The sequence below is a fragment of the Mizuhopecten yessoensis genome, unplaced genomic scaffold (genome assembly GCF_002113885.1).
Source record: "Mizuhopecten yessoensis strain PY_sf001 unplaced genomic scaffold, ASM211388v2 scaffold716327, whole genome shotgun sequence".
Lineage (NCBI taxonomy): Eukaryota > Metazoa > Mollusca > Bivalvia > Pectinida > Pectinidae > Mizuhopecten > Mizuhopecten yessoensis.
In genome coordinates this window covers 827,922-850,135 of record NW_018480061.1, presented here as the reverse complement: position 1 = coordinate 850,135, position 22,214 = coordinate 827,922, and the positions used below count along the sequence as shown (strand labels likewise).

The 22,214-nt window shown below is 36.5% G+C and overlaps 1 protein-coding gene across 1 annotated transcript; it reads left to right on the top strand.

Annotated features, from left to right (window-relative positions):
- Positions 1–662: 662 nt before the first annotated feature.
- LOC110443134 (solute carrier family 23 member 1-like) lies at positions 663–15,925 on the top strand. The gene is made up of 12 exons (XM_021487145.1): positions 663–731; positions 2,450–2,607; positions 4,614–4,693; positions 5,027–5,205; positions 5,671–5,852; positions 9,525–9,657; positions 10,627–10,783; positions 11,025–11,172; positions 11,674–11,779; positions 12,867–13,140; positions 14,242–14,337; positions 14,761–15,925. The coding sequence occupies exons 1-12, from the start codon at positions 672–674 to the stop codon at positions 15,051–15,053; spliced, it is 1,866 nt and encodes a 621-aa protein (XP_021342820.1). The 5' UTR covers positions 663–671; the 3' UTR covers positions 15,054–15,925.
- The last annotated feature ends 6,289 nt before the right edge of the window (positions 15,926–22,214 follow it).

Below are 22,214 nucleotides of genomic sequence, written 5' to 3'. Positions count from 1 at the left end.
TTTCGTCCATGGTAAACCTATTTCGGCAAAAGAAATGAGCCATAAAGATAGTTCGTTGCGTATCTAAAATTGCAAGGTGCAAGGGATGAAAATCCAAACATTTTTATATGTTCAAGAAATAATTCTGCGTCCTACTTAATGCATCCAAGCACATATTCAAAAATACGTATGTCGACGCATAAAGCCAAACAAAGTTTAAACATTTTATTCTTTTGAGACTTATTAATTGAACTGGAGATAAAAAGAATGAACAAAAAAAACGATGGACATACTTACTATCTAAACTCTTCGGTAATTCTTATGCTTTGAACAGTCCAATAAAGTAAGTCATATGCAGAGAGTGTTTAAAAATAAAGAGTTTAAACGTTTATGAACAATATCATTAAAAGTATGTTTGCACGGATTTTTACCTGAATTACAATTCATTTTTTTCTCTCCCATGATGTTCATGATTGATGATGTCCTTTTAAACTGAAGTGGATGTATAAAATTTACATCTTTATGTGTGTCTTACGTTCAGTTTCCAAAGATTGATGCATTATGGAAACACATAGTTCATTATATTGTATTATTATTTTTTTCTTATAGTATTTGGTACTTCAACAGATTGCATCATGGAAGACGATCTGAGGCCTGAGGTTAAGTGTGGTAAAATGGAGAGAGTTAGGAAAATGCTTTATGGTATAGAGGAAACACCTCCCTTCCTTATTATGTTGCCAGTGGCATTCCAGGTAAACCATGCATGGGGATATTATTAAGTTTATATTATAAAATGATAATATAATATAAGTATTATAGTTTTTATTATATGGTATTCACAGCCAACACATAAATGAACTGACATCATTCACGTATGCAGTTTAAAATGAAAATAATAACCTTGAAAAATGTATATATCATTCAAATAGTGCAATAACCATGAACAAATATATATTATACTAATAATGTAACAATTGTTAAAATATATATCATACAACTCATGTAATAACCATGAAAAATGTATATCATACAACTGTTAAAATACATATCATACTAAAAATGTAATAACTATGAAAAATATATATCATACTTATAATGTAACAACTGTGAAAATATATATCATAATAATAATGTAACAACTGTGAAAATATTTATCATACAAATAATGTATTTACCGTGGAAATATATATCATACTTATAATAAAGTAACCCTGAAAAATATATATCATACTAAACATTTAATAGTCGGGAAAATAAATATCATGATAATAATGTAACGACCGTGAAAAATATATATAATATTAATAATGTAATAACCATGACAATTATATATTGTACCTATAATATAATAACCGGGAAAATATATATCATGATGGTAATAATAATGCAATAGCCGGGAAGATATATATATGTATATCATAATAATAATGCTATTACCAGGAATGTATATCCATATCATACTTAATTATGTAATACCAGTGACAAATATATATCATACTTTTGTATACATACATACTACTGGTTCACATCTGTACATTTTTAAACATTAACGACAGGGCCTACCGGATATACATTTATGATAATGACAAAAACAGTCTGTTACGCACAACTTTTATGGTTAAATGGTTAAACTCCGTGAACTTCCGAATGTTATCTTAATGATGCTTTCCGATAGACAATATGCTGGTTTTAATCACCACTGTCAGCAAAGCGAACTAAAATAGTGTTTGCTGTCCGACGAATGTTCCAGAAGACTAAATATGAAACGAAGACTATTTGAATTAAATAGATCTTTAACGAACGGGTCGAATTCCCTGTGTGCCACATCGACATTATAAGCTAAATGATAACTTTTAAAGATATAATCTTTGTTTGGAAATATACTGTATACAAGGAAATTTTCGCCAAGTCAAATTTTCGCCAAACGACATCAAAATATCTTTTCGCCTAATAGTACATGCGCAATTACATTTAATCATTATATATATTTGTTGTTTGCAGATATTTGCTGCAATGAAAACTAAATTGCAGTGAAAATATTCCAGTATACTGTAATCGAATCGTAAACGCCACATATAATATCGATACCAATACCAAATACAGGCCCGCATATGGATTTACTAAGTAAATCGGCTTGATAACCTCCATTAACTATAACATTTGCTATAAACTCTCTCGTTTAAATATAAATGCATTCTCAAGTATTAACGGCTATTAACTATTTTATAAGGATGTGAATCCTTTAGATATATGATGATACATGTGCACCAAGACAACAATATTACGTAGCCGCCTCAGGAAACTGACGAGGGTTCTGTTTAAAGGGATAAACAATAAATATTCCCTGACTTGTTAAGAAACAGTTGACAATTGGTAACATATTCGAAATTCACTTCGATCTGTTCTCAATTAACCATTCAATTATAGTAAAACATATTGTTAATGAAATATCCTTATTTATTCGTTATAGCATCTGGTATTCTGTTTTGGCTCCATGCTCAGTATCACCTTCATCGTCGCCGATTCTGTTTGTGCTCCTGTGACGGATCCGATCAGGTCACAACTCTTCTGTTCCTCTCTGTTTATGGTCGGCCTGACAACCACGATACAAGTCCTACTGGGAGTGAGGTAAATATTCATTACTCTCCATTATGATATACCTCTGTATTCAACAACGATACAAGTCCTACTGGGAGTGAGGTAAATATTCATTACTCTCCGTTATGATATATTCCTCTGTATTCAACAACGATACAAGTCCTACTGGGAGTGAGGTAAATATTCATTACTCTCCATTATGATATATTCCTCTATATTCAACAACGATACAAGTCGCACTGGGAGTGAGGGAAATATTCATTACTCTCCATTATGATATACCTCTGTATTCAACAACGATACAAGTCCTACTGGGAGGGAGGTAAATATTCATTACTCTCCATTATGATAATTATATTCCTCCGTCTTCAACAACATTACAAGTCGCACTGGGAGTGAGGTAAATATTCATTACTCTCCATTATGATAATTATATTCCTCCGTCTTCAACAACATTACAAGTCGCACTGGGAGTGAGGTAAATATTCATTACTCTCCATTATCATATATATTCCTCTGTATTCAACAACGTTACAATTCGTACTGGGAGTGAGGTAAATATTCATTACTCTCCATTATGATATATTCCTCTGTATTCAACAACGTTACAATTCGTACTGAGAGTGAGGTAAATATTCATTACTCTCCATTATGATATCCCTCTGTATTCAACAACGTTACAATTCGTACTGAGAGTGAGGTAAATATTCATTACTCTCCATTCTGATATACCTCTGTATTCAACAACGTTACAATTTGCACTGGGAGTGAAGTAAATATTCATTACTCTCCATTATGATATCCCTCTGTATTCAACAACGTTACAATTCGCACTGGGAGTGAGGTAAATATTCATTTCTCTCCCTTATGATATACCTCTGTATTCAACAACGTTACAGTTCGCACTGGGAGTGAGGTAATTATTCATTACTCTCCATTATGATATATTCCTCTGTTTTTAACCACGATACAAGTCGCACTGGGAGCGAGGTAAATATTCATTACTCTCCATTATGATAATTATATTCCTCCGTCTTCAACAACATTACAAGTCGCGCTGGGAGTGTGGTAAATATTCATTACTCTCCATTATGATATTCCTCTGTATTCAACAACGATACAAGTCGCCCTGGGAGTGAGGTAAATATTCATTACTCTCTATTATGATATACCTCTGTATTCAACAACGATACAAGGCGCACTGGGAGCGAGGTAAATATTCATTACTCTCCATTATGAAATACCTCTGTATTCAACAACGTTACAATTTGCACTGGGAGTGAAGTAAATATTCATTACTCTCCATTATGATAATTATATTCCTCCGTCTTCAACAACATTACAAGTCGCACTGGGAGTGAGGTAAATATTCATTACTCTCCAATATGATATATTCCTCTGTTTTTAACCACGATACAAGTCGCACTGGGAGTGAGGTAAATATTCATTACTCTCCATTATGATATACCTCTGTATTCAACAACGATACAAGTCGTACTGGGAGTGAGGTTAAGCTAAATTATCCATAGCGATATGTTCGTTTTCTCTATTTATGCTCGGCTCGACCACAACGTAATTCAACAACGATACCGGTGCTGCTGGGAGTGAGGTAAAAATATCACATGATTATCCATTTTGTTATGAAAATTCAACATGTCCTGTCGAATACGCGATTCTCGATTGTTGTGTTCAATATGGTTTCCCGTTCACGTTCAGCAACACTTCACTTTATATATAAAAACTAAGGTAATATTTGACATACCGAACAAGTTCTGAACATTTCATCAATACCACCAGTAAATAAAAGAGCAAAAAAGCCTTAGATTCGATTGTTAAGCCCTCTTTCATCTATTTATGCCACACAGAGAACGTTTTACCTCTGGTAAGAATTACAACTGGAAAGGCATGTCAAATAAACCTGGGAAATCCAAAACTCAGCTGGCATCAAACTTTACTAAAATTGTTTGTTTATTGACTGCTGTTTTTATATGCACCTTGTTTAATGAGAAAATGCTTTCTGAACATCATACTTCCAGACTACCAATATTCCAAGGACCGTCTCAAACCTTTCTGTTTCCATTGATTGTCGTTTGGAAATGCCCACAGCACCTACTCAGTAAGTGTCCATAACTTTGTACCTGATATAAAATCTACTTGTTGATATGGTTGTTTCCTTTAACTTTTGAGCTCTCTTGGCAGCGTAATGCGTTCTTTGTCTCTGATAAGAAGTGTAAAAAATATTTTAGAAAAAGTTTCTGTCGAATACATATTATATTGTTGTTTGTTTCTGTTAGGTTTGATTTCTATTGAAAGCTAAAAGTGTTCTTTGTCTCCGATGAGAAGGGCAAAACAAAACTCGAAAATAAAGTTTCTATCGAATACACGTTATAACCTGTCATCAATATTTCTTAAACACAATTTAACGTCTTCGAACCTTGATTATTGACAGCCCAGAGCGTCTGGTCTAACGTCAGTCTTACAACTACCAACACGACCCTCTTACCTAACATCACTAACAGTAAGGGATACACTAACCTCACTAATATAACGATGACATCACTTATCAACGGAAGTATTGCCTTGGGGGACTCGGAAAGGCAGAAACTTGTTTACTCCCGGATAAACGAGGTTAGCAATATTTTCCAATATTACTTATTTTGGTCGACTGATATAATTATAATATCAGCACATGTTGCTTTTCATCGTGAACTTTGACACCTACCGTTCATTTAATTTGGCATTATGATTGACGTTTTACCTTCAGTCGGTTGCTAAACATTGAATTGTGTTAAATTCATCGGAAAACCTTAATCATTGCTTTTTTATTTAAACAATCAATCTTTACAAGGTAAAACATTGAAGGTGAATATTGTATTTTATTTATGGACTGATATTGACGCTATTCTTCCGTCAAAAAAAGATGCATGTCATATTAATTGCGTGCCGGCTTATTCTGTGTCTAACAAATTTTCGGCACTTTCTTGGATTTGTCCTTTTGTTTACGGTTGCACAAAATGAAAATAAAACAGGGCAAACATTTTAAGAGGAATAGGAAAATAGAGTCGACCTTAATGATAATTCTCGATATTTCAGCTACAGGGATCTCTTATGTTAGCGTCGTTGGTAGAGGTCCTTCTAGGGGTCACAGGTTTGATGGGAACCCTGCTGAGATTTGTCAGCCCAATATCCATATCAGTAACGATAACTCTTGTTGGAATATCACTGCATCCAATTCCGGCCATGTACAGTAGCTGTTACTGGCCTATCGCCCTCCTGTAAGTATTATCACAAAATTCAGCATTTCATGTACACAAGCTCCTGTATAACTAATAGTAGCCAATAGCTCCACTTTAAACATTTTCCATATAATTAATATTACATGTACATCAGCTGTTACTGGCCCATCGTCCTCCTGTTAGTATTTTCACCATAATAAACATTTTCTATATAACTGCTACTAGCATATAATCCATCATAAGCATTCACCATATGATTAATGTTACATATGCCTTAACTGTTACTGACCTATCGCCCTCCTGTAAGTATGATCACGTCAGCCAACCTTCCCTGTATAACTACTAATACCAAGGGCTCCACCATGCATGTACATTAACTGTTACTGACCTACCGCCCTCCTGTAAGTATGATCACGTCAACCAGCCCTCCCTGTATAACTACCAGTAGCCAAGGGCTCCACCATGCATGTGCCTTAACTGTTACTGACCTATCGCCCTCCTGTACGTATGATCACGTCAGCCAACCCTCCCTGTATAACTACCAGTAGCCAAGGGCTCCACCATGCATGTACATTAACTGTTACTGATTTATCGCCCTCCTGTAAGTATGATCACGTCAGCCAACCTTCCCTGTATAACTACCAGTAGCCAAGGGCTCCACCATGCATGTGCCTTAACTGTTACTGACCTATCGCCCTCCTGTAAGTATGATCACGTCAGCCAACCTAACCTGTATAACTACCAGTAGCCAAGGACTCCACCATGCATGTACATTAACTGTTACTGACCTACCGCCCTCCTGTAAGTATGATCACGTCAGCCAACCTTTCCTGTATAACTACCAGTAGCCAAGGGCTCCGCCATGTATGTACATTAACTGTTACTGACCTATCGCCCTCCTGTAAGTATGATCACGTCAGCCAACCTTTCCTGTATAACTACTAGTAGTCAAGGGCTCCACCATGCATGTACATTAACTGTTACTGACCTATCGCCCTCCTGTAAGTATGATCACGTCAGCCAACCTTCCCTGTATAACTACTAATACCAAGGGCTCCACCATGCATGTACATTAACTGTTACTGACCTATCGCCCTCCTGTAAGTATGATCACGTCAGCCAACCTTCCCTGTATAACTACTAGTAGTCAAGGGCTCCACCATGCATGTACATTAACTGTTACTGACCTATCGCCCTCCTGTAAGTATGATCACGTCAGCCAACCTTCCCTGTATAACTACTAGTAGTCAAGGGCTCCACCATGCATGTACATTAACTGTTACTGACCTATCGCCCTCCTGTAAGTATGATCACGTCAGCCAACCTTCCCTGTATAACTACTAGTAGTCAAGGGCTCCACCATGCATGTACATTAACTGTTACTGACCTATCGCCCTCCTGTAAGTATGATCACGTCAGCCAACCTTCCCTGTATAACTACTAGTAGTCAAGGGCTCCACCATGCATGTACATTAACTGTTACTGACCTATCGCCCTCCTGTAAGTATGATCACGTCAGCCAACCTTCCCTGTATAACTACTAGTAGCCAAGGGCTCCACCATGCATGTACATTAACTGTTACTGACCTATCGCCCTCCTGTAAGTATGATCACGTCAGCCAACCTTCCCTGTATAACTACTAGTAGTCAAGGGCTCCACCATGCATGTACATTAACTGTTACTGACCTATCGCCCTCCTGTAAGTATGATCACGTCAGCCAACCTTCCCTGTATAACTACTAGTAGTCAAGGGCTCCACCATGCATGTACATTAACTGTTACTGACCTATCGCCCTCCTGTAAGTATGATCACGTCAGCCAACCTTCCCTGTATAACTACTAGTAGTCAAGGGCTCCACCATGCATGTACATTAACTGTTACTGACCTATCGCCCTCCTGTAAGTATGATCACGTCAGCCAACCTTCCCTGTATAACTACTAGTAGTCAAGGGCTCCACCATGCATGTACATTAACTGTTACTGACCTATCGCCCTCCTGTAAGTATGATCACGTCAGCCAACCTTCCCTGTATAACTACTAGTAGCCAAGGGCTCCACCATGCATGTACATTAACTGTTACTGACCTATCGCCCTCCTGTAAGTATGATCACGTCAGCCAACCTTCCCTGTATAACTACTAGTAGCCAAGGGCTCCACCATGCATGTACATTAACTGTTACTGACCTATCGCCCTCCTGTAAGTATGATCACGTCAGCCAACCTTCCCTGTATAACTACTAGTAGCCAAGGGCTCCACCATGCATGTACATTAACTGTTACTGACCTATCGCCCTCCTGTAAGTATGATCACGTCAGCCAACCTTCCCTGTATAACTACTAGTAGCCAAGGGCTCCACCATGCATGTACATTAACTGTTACTGACCTATCGCCCTCCTGTAAGTATGATCACGTCAGCCAACCTTCCCTGTATAACTACTAGTAGTCAAGGGCTCCACCATGCATGTACATTAACTGTTACTGACCTATCGCCCTCCTGTAAGTATGATCACGTCAGCCAACCTTCCCTGTATAACTACCAGTAGCCAAGGGCTCCACCATGCATGTACATTAACTGTTTCTGACCTATCGCCCTCCTGTAAGTATGATCACGTCAGCCAGCCTTTCCTGTATAACTACTAGTAGTCAAGGACTCCACAATGATTATTCACCACAATCAACCCTCCCATTTAACCGCTACTAGCCTATAACTGATATATTGTACTAGCCTATAACTGCTATAGTGTACAGTGTACTAGCCTATAACTGCTATAGTGTACTAGCCTATAACTGCTATAGTGTACTAGCCTATAGCAGTTATAGGCTAGTACATTATAGCAGATATAGGCTAGTACACTATAGCAGTTATAGGCTAGTACATTATAGCAGATATAGGCTAGTACACTATAGCAGTTATAGGCTACTAGCCTATAACTGATATATTGTACTAGCCTATAACTGCTATAGTGTACAGTGTACTAGCCTATAACTGCTATAGTGTACTATCCTATAACTGCTATAGTGTACTAGCCTATAACTGCTATAGTGTACTATCCTATAACTGCTATAGTGTACTAGCCTATAACTGAAATAATGTACTAGCCTATAACTGATTTAGTTTACTAGCCTATAACTGCTATAGTGTACTAGCCTATAACTGCTGTAGTGTACTAGCCTATAACTGATGTAGTGTACTAGCCTATACGTCCACCAAATGTATTCACCATTTAATCAATATTTCATATACACTAACTGTTATTGGCCTATCGTTCCTATTAAAGCATTCTTCATACTTCAACAGTTTTTGATAGTCTTCTGTATTATTTTCTAGACACATCCACACCCACAAAGCTATATTTCAGGCAGAGCAGTTGTTTATCTATTGAGTCCCTGTAAGGTTTTGCAATACAATCAACATTTTCTCGTAACTGACCTAGAAATTCTATACAAAACTTTGTATAATAGCTTTTTGATTTATCATGAATCGAAACATGTTGCAAATAATTCAATGTGATAAGAATGAATAAAAATAATATCCAGGACAATAAATTAGAGTAAGGCAGTTCCTGACGAACTAAGTAGTGACTGCCTTCTATGCTAGGATGCAATATTTCGTCTGTTTTTGTGAATGTTTTTTCTTGTGTCTTGACGATAACCGATTACAGTAGAAAATCAGACTGATTAACCATTGATTGTTCTCCCGGGAATAGATGCGCTGGCCTAATGATGCTGTTCGCCTTCTATCTGTCCCATGTACGGGTGCCCCTCCCCCGACAGAGCTGCTGCCGTCGTCAGACTACTACCGCACTAGGAACCAAGATTCCAGTCTTTGATATCATGTCTGTGCGTACCTTAGTACACATGTGCTCAGTTTACATTCAAGAGAGAGCTGAAATAACGTGTTCAGGATCAACTCATTAGAAATTTGTATCTGTAAGAGAAAGAGTTTGTAGCTCAACTGGCCCGAAGGGCCATGTGAACTTATGCCGTACTGCGGCGTCCGTCGTCCTACCGTCGTTCGTCGTCCGTCCGTCAACTTTTCCCTTTGAACGACTTCTTCTGAAGAACTGGAGGACCTCGGATCATGATATTTGGCCAGTCGGTACATGGGATGGAGTGCTATAAAATGTCATCATTAAAATTACCTTGACCTATTTTTAAGGTCACAGGGGTCAAATATGATAAAAAATTTAAGCAACAATATCTTCAGAACCATTTGGACTAGAGTCATGATACTTGAATATGTTATGTAGACCAGCTGTGTGAATTGTTTTCTTTATTACAGTAATGAGGTCAAAGGTCAACTTTAATTGGAAAGTCGGGAGTCAAAGGTCAATGTGGGTTTAAAGCTTTAAGATTCAAATTTCAAATTTCAAACAACAATATCTTCAGAATCGTTTAAGAGATGTTAAAATGTCTTGTGTTCTATTTACCAAATTTGGTCTTACGTTACCTTAATGTCAGTTTCATGTAACAAAAGAAACGAGTGAGCGATACAGGCCCTCTGGGTCTCTTGTTTCATTATGCTACTGTACTTATATCCTTTTATTATCACGGTGTAGGACACGCTTGGTCAAGATGGCGGTTTCTTGATTACAGCACTCACTAACGCCAGTGTTTCACTGGTCACTATGTAATTTGATATTTTATGTAAAACTTGATATTATTTGTTACACAGGTTCGTGTGATAAACACAAACACGAAATGCTACAAAGTGTTTCTAATAGATTTACAAATATATAAATATTAAAATATATTTTCATATGCCATTTCATAGGATGAATGGTTTACATGCTCGTCTGTACTCCGTAGATTCCCCTCAGTGTGGCAGTGTGCTGGGTTTTGTGTTTTATCCTCACAATGGCGGATTTCTTTCCCGATGATCCCAGTGACCCAAAATATCGCGCAAGAACAGATGCACGTGGGGATATCATCCGGGCAACGCCCTGGTTTTTCTTACCTTACCCAGGTAAATTACGGCCTCTAAATTATTCGTAAATGAGGTTATACAAGTTAAAAGAAGTCTTAGTAAATAATCATGAATTCTAACTATTCACTGAAAATTACAAGGAAATAATTTTTTATTTCTTCCTGATTTGTATAATGTTTGAACATTACATTTATATTCGGCACTGTTACATGTTTAATATAAAACAAAAATGTAATCCATTTGAAAACAATATCTGGAATTGTTTTTATTCTCATTTCAGGACAATTTGGATACCCTAAAATCAACGTCCCTATATTTCTTGGATTTCTGTTTGCGTTTATCGCATCAGCCATTGAATCAGTCGGGGATTATTTTGCTGTCGCGGAATCATGCAATGCCGAACCACCGCCAACACACGCCATCAATAGGTTATACAATCGTTTTACAATCGTCAAAAGGAAACTTGAGAATTCATACACCTTGCTCTGTAATATTTTGTTTAATATTGGTTTGTTTTCACATCTATTTACTCATATAAAGTTGTAAACGGACCACTGTTTCTGTTTTCAACAATGCTAGTTTTCTTACGGTTTTTTGCACTGATTTTGGTTGTTTGATTTGATAATTCTGACAAAAAAATGACATGTTCTTAAAAAAAATATCACATGTTTTCATGTGATTATGTCACTTGTCCGCAGCACTGTATCATGTATATTTCATATACAAACTTAAAAAATATTGTATAGTGTCTTGTATGTAAAACAATTCATGATACAAACATCCATTAAATAGTGCATTCATAAATCAATCCCTGTTTTTTATCGAAATTTCACCAGATAACTATAATCTTTAGTTTATGTTAGAAGAAATTGATATACGAAATCCATTACTAAACCAACCTTGTGAAATCTATTGTGTTTTCTCAACAGAGGTATCCTGACTGAGGGACTGCTGAGTCTGCTGTCTGGAGCTGTGGGTACAGGGCACGCTACCTCCACCTACAGTGTATCGGCTGCTATCCCGGGCATTACTAAGGTTATCTCCCCTCTTACAGTAAAATTGAGAGTTTAGCTTTTGGCTATGATATGCTGCAATTCTATGTATTATTAAGGTTATCTCCCCTCCTACAGTAGAATTGAGAGTTTAGCTTTTAGCTTTGATATGCTGCAATTCTATGTATTATTAAGGTTATCTCCTCTCTTACAGTAAAATTCAGAGTTTAGCTTTTAGCTTTGATATGCTGCAATTCTAGCCATTACTAAGGTTGTCTCCCCTCTTACAGTTGAATTGAGAGTAAAGTACTTAGCTTTGATATGCTGCTGTTCTAGGAATTACTAAGGTAGTCCCCCTTTTACAGATACATTTTGTGCGTGGTATTAAGCTTATTTGGGTTATTGAGTAATTTTGTCTAATTACTGCATTTTTATTACAATGTTCTGTGTTTATCAAAGCTTTTATTACTTATATTTGTTGATATAAGATATCAATTATTCGTCAACTTTTGGATTTAAAAGGGAAGAATTTCTAATTCTGAATTGACATGACTGATGTCATCGGTGAGGCAGATGACGCTAAGCTTTCCTAAACACCTTGTTTTGTTCAATTTAGATTACTTTTAAAACCAATACAACTTAAATAATCTACATTAATTCGTTATCTGTTTTATTTTGTGTATGAATATTAAGTGACTGTTAAATGGAGTTAATCCTCAATAATTAGATCGACTGGCTTGGTGCCTTATCAACCAACTGTATTCTATATAATCTGAAAAATGTTCTCATTTTTATGTATCGTATTATACCAACTATATGGCTATATGTATTAAGTGTAAGTTGGAGAAAACATTTGTGTATCCCAACTATTGCAGTGGGTACAGAGATTAAGATTGACTCCTTCCAAGTTCCCTTCGCAGAAACCCCTGCAGGTGGTGGTAAACGATAGGACGGTTGTGTATAACTGCCTGTAGTGAGAAATGATAAACTACTTGATAATTTATTTTGAGGCATTGACGACTTCTAGTGTTCAAGTTTCATTTTTTTATGTATTTAACCTCCAATCGCCAATCCTCCTGTCTGTAACTTGTCCTATGCTATAGTAACGGATAATGCATTTTTACTGGCAGGTGGGTAGTCGTTACGTACTAGTATTGGCGGGAATACTTGCAATGTTGATGGGCGTGGTTGGAAAAATGGGCGCTGTCATGTCGTCAATACCGGAACCGGTTGTGGGAGGAGTCTCTTTGGTCGGGTTTGGTATCATTGTCGGGATAGGCGTGTCTGCCCTCCGTACCGTGGATCTGACGTCATCAAGGAATCTGTCGATTATAGGAACATCTATATTTGGTGCGATTGTAATATCGGATTGGCTAGAAAGCAACAAAGGGGCCATTGATACAGGTACACAATTGTAGTGTTATCTGTCGTGTTACACTATCACTAGTTTGTTCAATCCCTTCAGGTTGTGGGGAAAAGACATGAGGTATCACATTGCATTTCGAAAGAGGCGACTGATGAGGTGGCCAAACATAATTGTTCGTTTTCGTTCTCGTCTTCTGCTTTCGTTGCAAAATTTGGGATTTATGTCATTTCTTTCCTCACGTCCTTACTTTCCTTTTGTTGGTGTGTTATTTTGAGTCCGATTTCAAGACCTTTGCTGTCGATGCGAGGATGTTAAACCTTTTACTAACATAACAAAACAATACGGTGATAACTGTATCCAGGTACAAAGTCCTTAAAATCCTTTTATAAAAATCAACTGACTATAACTACCATATATAGAACACCAATAATGGCATAACCAATCTGCCTATAAATAACATCTGTTTATTCAGAATACTTTGGTCTATCCCTTGGATGGACTTTAGGGACAAATTTTGCTGTATCTCAAAATGTAATGTCAAATGTATTAGGGTTCACCGTACCATTGGCAAAAACTGTAAGTACGGTTTGGAAACTCTGTTCTCAAACATGACTATAGCTTTGACAAATCATATCTGAAAAGAAAACTATACCTTGAAGGGTTTTTATGAAAAGGTTATGAAAGTGAAACAATAAACAAAATATAATTAAGAACAGTGTTCTGACTGGAAAAAACAATTGTTAAATTGTCGTTCTTGCCGACTGAGTCCTCTGGTCAACCAAAGTGCTGGGACGGAACTCTGCTGCAGGTGTATCTAGAGGGAAGTTGAGAGAAAGTTACTATGTATTTTAAGAACGGGTGTAGTGGGACAGGAACCGATAGTTAAGCATCTGAGGCGTGAAAATCAATAACAATGTTACGAATCGGCACTTATTGCATCTGACCGTCCTTGCTTTATTCCAGTTAAGTCGCAATGTCATAGTTTCAAAAGCAGCAAGGTTCAAATAGGACATTTCTGAAGTGCTGAACAGTTTTAGTTATACACATCCTACTTATACATATAGCAGTTTTGGTTTGAATGCCGCCGATATTTTGTTTATTTAGTTCATTTACTACGAGTTTTATTGATTCCATTACAGGATCAGAACAATGGAATAATATTGTAGATCTGGTATTGGGTACTCCAATGATGGTAGGCTGCATCATCTCAATCTTCCTGGATAACACTGTCCGAGGTAAATTAGTCAATTACTCACCTTTATCCTTCTAACCCTGCTCATATAAGGGTAACAATTGACCTGTTGAAACTCACTATGAAATTCGGATATACAATTTCCATAGATTTGATTTGTCGCCCTATTAACAGCTATGGTCATTTGGGGAGATGTCAGGTTTTCGAGGAGGAGGAAAGCCGGAGCTCCCGGAGATTGCACCACGTAGACCTCGAATCCGCGACTCAGTAGTGAAGGGCTAGTGGTAGCAGAATGTCAGACGCCCTAGCCACTTGGCCAGCGCGGCCCCTTGATTTACATAGATTCATTTGATTTGATCAATATATAAAAGTTCAATTATTTAGAAGCATTTTCGAAGGCAAGCTAGTCTAGCTTCATATGATAATAATAAACGTATATGTATGTTTTCCTGGCGTTATTTTCCAGGAACTGATATGGAGCGAGGACTAACAACCTCCAGAGAAATGTCACCATTCCATTCAGTAAGTGACATTATACAGACGAGTAAGGACCTAGGACGTATGAACTCTCAGACAGAAGAACTTCTGGACAAAGGACGGCGTCAGTGTAATGGCAGAGATGAGACTATTGATATTTACAATCTGCCTCTGATCGGTAGACTACAGAGAAGAATAACATGTCTTCGATACGTTCCATTTTTTCAGCCCTACTACCAAACACATGATACGATACAATCTAACAGCACAGAAAAAGTTTAAATTACAGAAGTATAGGGAAAAGTCTTCTTAACATCTTCTATAACACTGTATATTGGCAAAATTTTCCCGCAGTTTAATTTTCGCCTTTTTCGATGTACGTAATGAAAACAAATTTACCATTTAAGCAAATATTACTACGACAATATATATCTATTGTTAAGGAAATGTGAAGATAAAAATTGATTTTAATGACGAAGGAAAAACTTTGACACAGCGAAAGTTTCCCGGTATACCGTATTTGGTGCAACTATGCTATTTAACGTACCATTCGTTTGCTGGCTATGTAAATAAAGTGTACAGTTTATGGTACGTAAGTTAGCTATTTATGTGTAAGCTTTGTTTATAAGGGCTGCGTGTCAAGTTGATTATTTTACGCGAATTTTGTAAGACAGTCACATTTGTATCTTGAGAAGTCGATTAAGCGAATGGGGAAGCTTTAAAAAAAAACATGTCATGTTCAAAAAGACTTAAATGTAAGTATCATTGGTACATACACGTACCTCCGAAAACACGTATTTATATTTCATTACAATAATACAAGATGTGTCAATATGTTTGTGAGCATGTAATGTACTGTTCGCCTTTAACGTAAATTGTAAATTGTATGAATAATCCGGATTAACTAGTTTATAATTGTTTAGCATAAAATGTGATTATTTCAACAAAACAGACATGGGTATATACTTTATCATTATTATAAACATATTCAGTAGATAAACACTGCAATTATAACGTCTACATTATCACTGTATGTGTGAACTGGCAAGTCAACTATGAGTTTCAATCCAGAGAGTTACAAAATATATAAACATATTAAGTTATTCATTTGTGCAATGCAGTAATGCAAATGGATCCTGATATAACGTGCGTCTAAACGAATTACTATGTTTAATAAACTTCGTGTACTAGCATCGTTGTACCATTGTTATTTCAATACGTTTATTCAAGTGAAAGAGCTTGAAACATTCAAGCTAAGAGGCAACAAAAAGCGGCCTTTTATAGACAGCTACATGTTATAAGGGATACGACATACTTTAACCACGATATAGTCAGTTTTGATGATAATTTTCAACCCTCTCAATTTCTTGAGAGTTCGTGGTAGTTTGGCATTTTCAGTGGTTGACAAGAAAGCATAGATTGGCATTTTTTTATAATTTAGATGTTAATGTTCATAAAATGGTCCAATACTTGTTCGTTAGGTAGGTTGGTGGGTTACCGTTTAAAGTAATATCGGGCCTGGCACCAATGCAGGACACAAAACATAATAAACCAAAAGTAAACTGAATGGTAAAGGTTTAAACCAATATAGACAGCGAAAATGGTTAAGGTTTAAACCTATATAGACAGCGAAAATGGTTAAGGTTTAAACCTATATAGACAGCGACAATGGTAACGGTTTAAACCTATATAAACAGCAAAAATGGTAAAGGTTTAAACCTATATAGACAGCGATAATGGTAAAAGTTTAAATCTATATAGACAGCGAAAATGGTAAAGGTTTAAACCTACATAGACAGCGAAAATGGTAAAGGTTTAAACCAATATAGACAGCAAAAATGGTAAAGGTTTACACCTATATAGACAGCGACAATGGTAAAGGTTTAAACCTACATAGACAGCGGAAATGGAAAAGGTTTAAACCTACATACCCAGCTAAAATGGTAAATGTTTAAACCTACATAGACAGCTACAATGGTAACGGTTTAAACCTACATAGACAGCGAAAATGGAAAAAGTTTAAACCTACATAGAAAGCGAAAATGGTAAAGGTTAAAACCTACAAAGACAGCGAAAATGGTAACGATTTAAACCGTAATAGACAACGAAAATGGTAACGGTTTAAACCTCTATAGACAGCGAAAATGGTAAAGGTTTAAACCTATATAGACAGCAACAATGGTAAAGGTTTAAACCTATATAGACAGCGAAAATGGTAAAGGTTTAAACCTGTATAGACAGCAAAAATGGTAAAGGTTTAAACCTACATAGATAGCGAAAATGGAAAAGGTTTAAACCTACATAGACAGCTAAAATGGCAAAGGTTTAAACCTACATAAACACTTACAATGGTAACGGTTTAAACCTACATAGACAGCGAAAATGGAAAAGTTTAAGCCTACATAGAAAGCGAAAATGGTAAAGGTTAAAACCTACATAGACAGCGAAAATGATAACGGTTTAAACCGTAATAGACAACGAAAATGGTAAAGGTTTAAACCTACATAGACAGCGAAAATGGTAAAGGTTTAAACCTATATAGACAGCGAAAATGGTAAAGGTTTAAACCTATATAAACAGCGAAAATGGTAAAGGTTTAAACCTACATAGACAGCGAAAATGGAAAAAGTTTAAACCTACATAGAAACCGAAAATGGTAAAGGTTAAAACCTACATAGACAGCGAAAATGATAACGGTTTAAACCGTAATAGACAACGAAAACGGTAAAGGTTTAAACATATATAGACAGCGAAAATGGTAAAGGTTTAAATATATATAGACAGCGAAAATGGTAAAGGTTTAAATATATATAGACAGCGAAAATGGTAAAGATTTAAACCTACATACACAGCGAAAATGGTAAAGGTTTAAACCTGTATAGACAGCAACAATGGTAAAGGTTTAAACCTACATAGACAGCGAAAATGGAAAAGGTTTAAACCTACATAGACAGCTAAAATGGTAAAGATTTAAACTTACATAGACAGCGAAAATGGTAACGGTTTAAACCGTAATAGACAACGAAAATGGTAAAGGTTTAAACCTACATAGACAGCGAAAATGGTAAAGGTATAAATATATATAGACAGCGAAAATGGTAAAGGTTTAAATATATATAGACAGCGAAAATGGTAAAGATTTAAACCTACATACACAGCGAAAATGGTAAAGGTTTACAGCTATATAGACAGCGACAATGGTAAAGGTTTAAACCTACATAGACAGCGAAAATGGAAAAGGTTTAAACCTACATAGACAGCTAAAATGGTAAATGTTTAAACCTACATAGACAGCTACAATGGTGTAGGTTTAAACCTATATAACCGGCGAAAATTTTAAAGGTTTAAACCTACATAGACAGAGAAAATGGTAAAGGTTTAAACCTATATAGACAGCGAAAATGGTAAAGGTTTAAAATATATAGACAGCGAAAATGGTGAAGGTTTAAACCAATATAGACAGCGAAAATGGAAAAGGTTTAAACCTACATAGACAGCGAAAATGGTAAAGGTTTAAACCTATATAGACCGCGAAAATGGTAAAGGTTTAAATATATATAAACAGCGAAAATGGTAAAGCTTTAAACCTATATAGACAGCGAAAATGGTAAAGGTTTAAACCTACATTGACAGAGAAAAAGGTAAAGGTTAAAACCTATGTAGACAGCGAAAATGGTAAAGGTTTTAACCTCTATAGACAGCGAAAATGGTAAAGGTTTAAATTTATATAGACAGCGAAAATGGTAAAGACTTAAACCTATATAGACATCGAAAATTGTCACATATCATAACAAGTTTTTTCAACTTAAATATATTCTAGTTTCACGTAGATATTCCAAAATCTTTGATAAATAAGCTGTGTGGAACCATGTTTTCATATCAGACACATTTGTCTCAAATTTGTCTAAAACAGGTTCCTTCTATTAACATTTGAGACACAGTCTTATATTATACAGTTAGATTACAAGCAGAGGAAACCTTACCAACGTGTCATTTATATATAAATATATAACCAGTACTGTACTGACTTCACAGATGGCGTGTGATATTAATATTTTATAACGGCAGTTGGTCGATAAAAGTGACAGTAGAAGGGTTTATGCGATTGTCCCGATCCAGTTACTTCCCTTAATTTATGCCGATGTAGTGGTATACATATACACGACCATCATGAATACTTAAGTATATCGGCCTTTGTTGAGTCAGATCTGAACACGTTTCTACTATATACTTGAACAAAAAGGGGGATTTCTTATAACAAAAAAAATCTTCTTGTATACTCATATAATGACAATTATTGTTTACGACCGCTAAAGGAAGAAGGAGCATTTTGAAATAATGGTGCAGAAAAAAAAGTATAAAAGGATATTAAATATCACCGGTAGCGCAGCAACTTGCTCTCGAATCAAGAGGTTTGGGAAACGAACCCCTGTTCAGGTGCCGAGATAACAATTATGATAAAGATATTTTTTTTTATTTAAATATGTGTCCTTCCTATAATAAATGAACAAGTAGCAGAATTTCAGAAAATAGCTTTAGTTGAAATAAAATGTCTATTTCAATGACACTACACTGAGGCAATACTTTATACGATGCAGTTTATGAGACAGTATTATTTTTTTGTACCTTGTACTTGCAAACATGCATATATTGACGATAACAGAACCGCAATAAATAATAATGACATCATTTCGCGTGAGCACGGCCATATCGCTGACTGACAGTTGGCTGTATTTTGAGCAGATGTGCTAGATTTCCACGGCCGTAACTCACGATGATTGAGACTTGTGGCTGGTTCGGTGTGTGTATGCGGGCAGCGTGTTACTTAGTGCTAATATGGCTAGTTTTATGGGTAACTGTGTCATATAGTACAGTTATGCTAAGATATATCACAGCCCCGTTAATGCGCAACATGATCAAAACACTATTTAAGTATGTTTGAATTTATTTATAATCCAAATTATATGCATACATATTCGTATATTCTTACTTTTTCAATAATCTGTTCACTCAAAAGGGTTTCATTCCATTCTTTTTTCATTTTTTATTTTTTTTCCTCCGCATAATGTTTACCCATGTAAAATAATATTTGTAAAAATCGTTTATATATGATATTGATACACGTTATATATAAACAGCAGTGCATACAAACTTATATATAATAGCATGCTCGGAGATGATAACCATTAAAAACTTAATTATGAATCGAGGATTTATATACAATGTACATAAACAATTTCGCTCTCCGCCCTTGAAGTCAGTGTTCTCCCATTGTTAATTTCGCCATTCACCTACAATTACTATGATATTTTGTTGTTATGTTTTGTTCGCTTGAACGATAATTTCGCCGTCATGAAATTAAACTGCGGGGAAAATTTCACAGTATGCCGTAAGGCTCAATGCATGATTAACGCGCTATTTAACTGATATTATTACAGAATTTAACGGTCATGTCATCCTCGATACCCAGGGGTTACGCTCACCTTTGCTCTCTACACACCTGGAATATGTCATAGCAAAATTGAAGGCTCAGTGTGCGCCACCCTGTTGATTTGATGTACATCAAAAGAATTTCGCGGTAACGTAGCGGTCAAAAATGACTGGCTTTGAAGTCGGGCGTCTCTTTTTTGTAATCTTCAAATGGCAGGTGTCGGCCTAACGATTGGTCAGGTGTTTTTTTTACCTGAGACCAATCAAACAGCTATCTTCGTGCCTGACATATTCCAGGGGTGTAGAGAGCGAAAGTGAGCTTTACCCTAGGACATCGAGGATGGGATCATGTATATGTCGTTATAATGTGGACTACTAAGACTTATAAACTGTCCTGCTTCATTGTTTTTATCTGTACCCCCTTCTTTCCCTAAAGGAAACCATTTTAACCGGCATCCATGGCATTCTATTGCTGTATCTAATAACATTTTTAGAAGCAATTCCCTATTTTTGTTTTAGGTTTAACTTTAAAAATCTATTTTGAAAAGAAATCAATACTTTATGAAACTTTTATGAAAAAAAATATTTTAAAAAGGAAAAAAATGTTAACGACAGCAACCTTAGAGAAAAACATGTTATAGAGTCAGACTTGGAATCGAAAGCAGGACTTCCGATCATTATACGGTCGCTCTGATCAACTGCATTTCCTGAATAACATTACAGTCATCCTCGATACTCCAGGGGTTACGCTCACTTCGCTCTCTGCACCCCTGTAGTATGTCATATCAAATTGTGCATTACCTTGCTGATGGGTCAGATCCTATGATGTACACCAAAAGATTCGGTCGGGCGTGTTATTGTAAAAATGACTGACTTTGAAGCTGTGTGTAGTGTGTCACTCCTCTGTAATCTCCAAGAGACAGGTACCAGCCTAACGATTTGTCAGGTATTTTTACCTGAGACCATTCAAACAGATTGCCGCGTGCCTTCAAGTTCGCTATGACAAATTCAACGGGTGCAGAGAGTGTACGTGAGCGTGACCCCTGGCGTATCGAGAATGCGGTTCAGTAGCTCTCTAGCCAAAACCCAATAGAGTTTTACCCTAAACTTAATAAATGGCCGGTTACTGTATGTAGGGAAAACAGTGAAAGTTATGTAAGTTTATGCTTTAATTCTTTTCCATACTTACAACTAAAACGATATAAACCACGTGGTCACAGCAAAACAACAAAATATGTCAATACGAAAACAGAAGGAAAACCCTTTTATAAACACACACAGAAAACACAGAGAGAAAAAATAAGTGCTCTGAAAATACTGTAACGATGTACTATTTAGTAATGTAGGTGAGCAATGACAATCGTGACATTGTCCTCTAAGGACCACACCAGTAACACTAGCAACAGAAAATCACCTAAGGTTAAAAACTTGTGTATCAGTACTAACAATGATGTGATGGCACATACTTACTGTATACCACGAGGACACATACTGCATTCATTACACTACCCTCCCCTCAAGATTAATGCGTCCTCGCATTATCAGTTCTCGTCACTTGCCTGAGTGACGCAACAAATAAAACACCCCAAGTAAGTCTTCAACGGATGATAAACAATTGTATAGAGTAACAAGAGAAAGAGTTCTACTGCCCGAGTAGAATTAAATGAACACATCACTAGTTCATCAGAAATATTGTCACTCCCACCATTCTTCTTCAGAAATTTCATGCAAGGTTGCAGCTCCCTCTACAGTGGTCTTGACCTTCTTCCTGAAGTGGCGATGCTGCAGACTACCAACATCCGTTTGGGTCTCAGCATTACGCATCCTCTTTCCAGCGCTACTTGCAGTCCCAAGGACAGAGGGTGAGGTAACACTGCCATCCACAGCCTGTACACAAGATGTACGAACTTCCATACTGTTGACTGCAGTCCTTGGCAAGAATCCAAAACTATGGTCTGGCTCAGAGCTGAGGGTCACTACTGCAAAGCCTGTCACTGAGGGAGTTGGACTGGT

Bases quoted from the DNA above. Each gene is read 5' to 3' on its own strand.
- LOC110443134 (XM_021487145.1), top strand. From the start codon at position 672: ATGCTTTATGGTATAGAGGAAACACCTCCCTTCCTTATTATGTTGCCA. The intron at 4,694-5,026 runs GTAAGTGTCCAT...GATTATTGACAG, and splicing joins ATGCCCACAGCACCTACTCA to CCCAGAGCGTCTGGTCTAAC. The intron at 9,658-10,626 runs GTGCGTACCTTA...TGTACTCCGTAG, and splicing joins CAGTCTTTGATATCATGTCT to ATTCCCCTCAGTGTGGCAGT.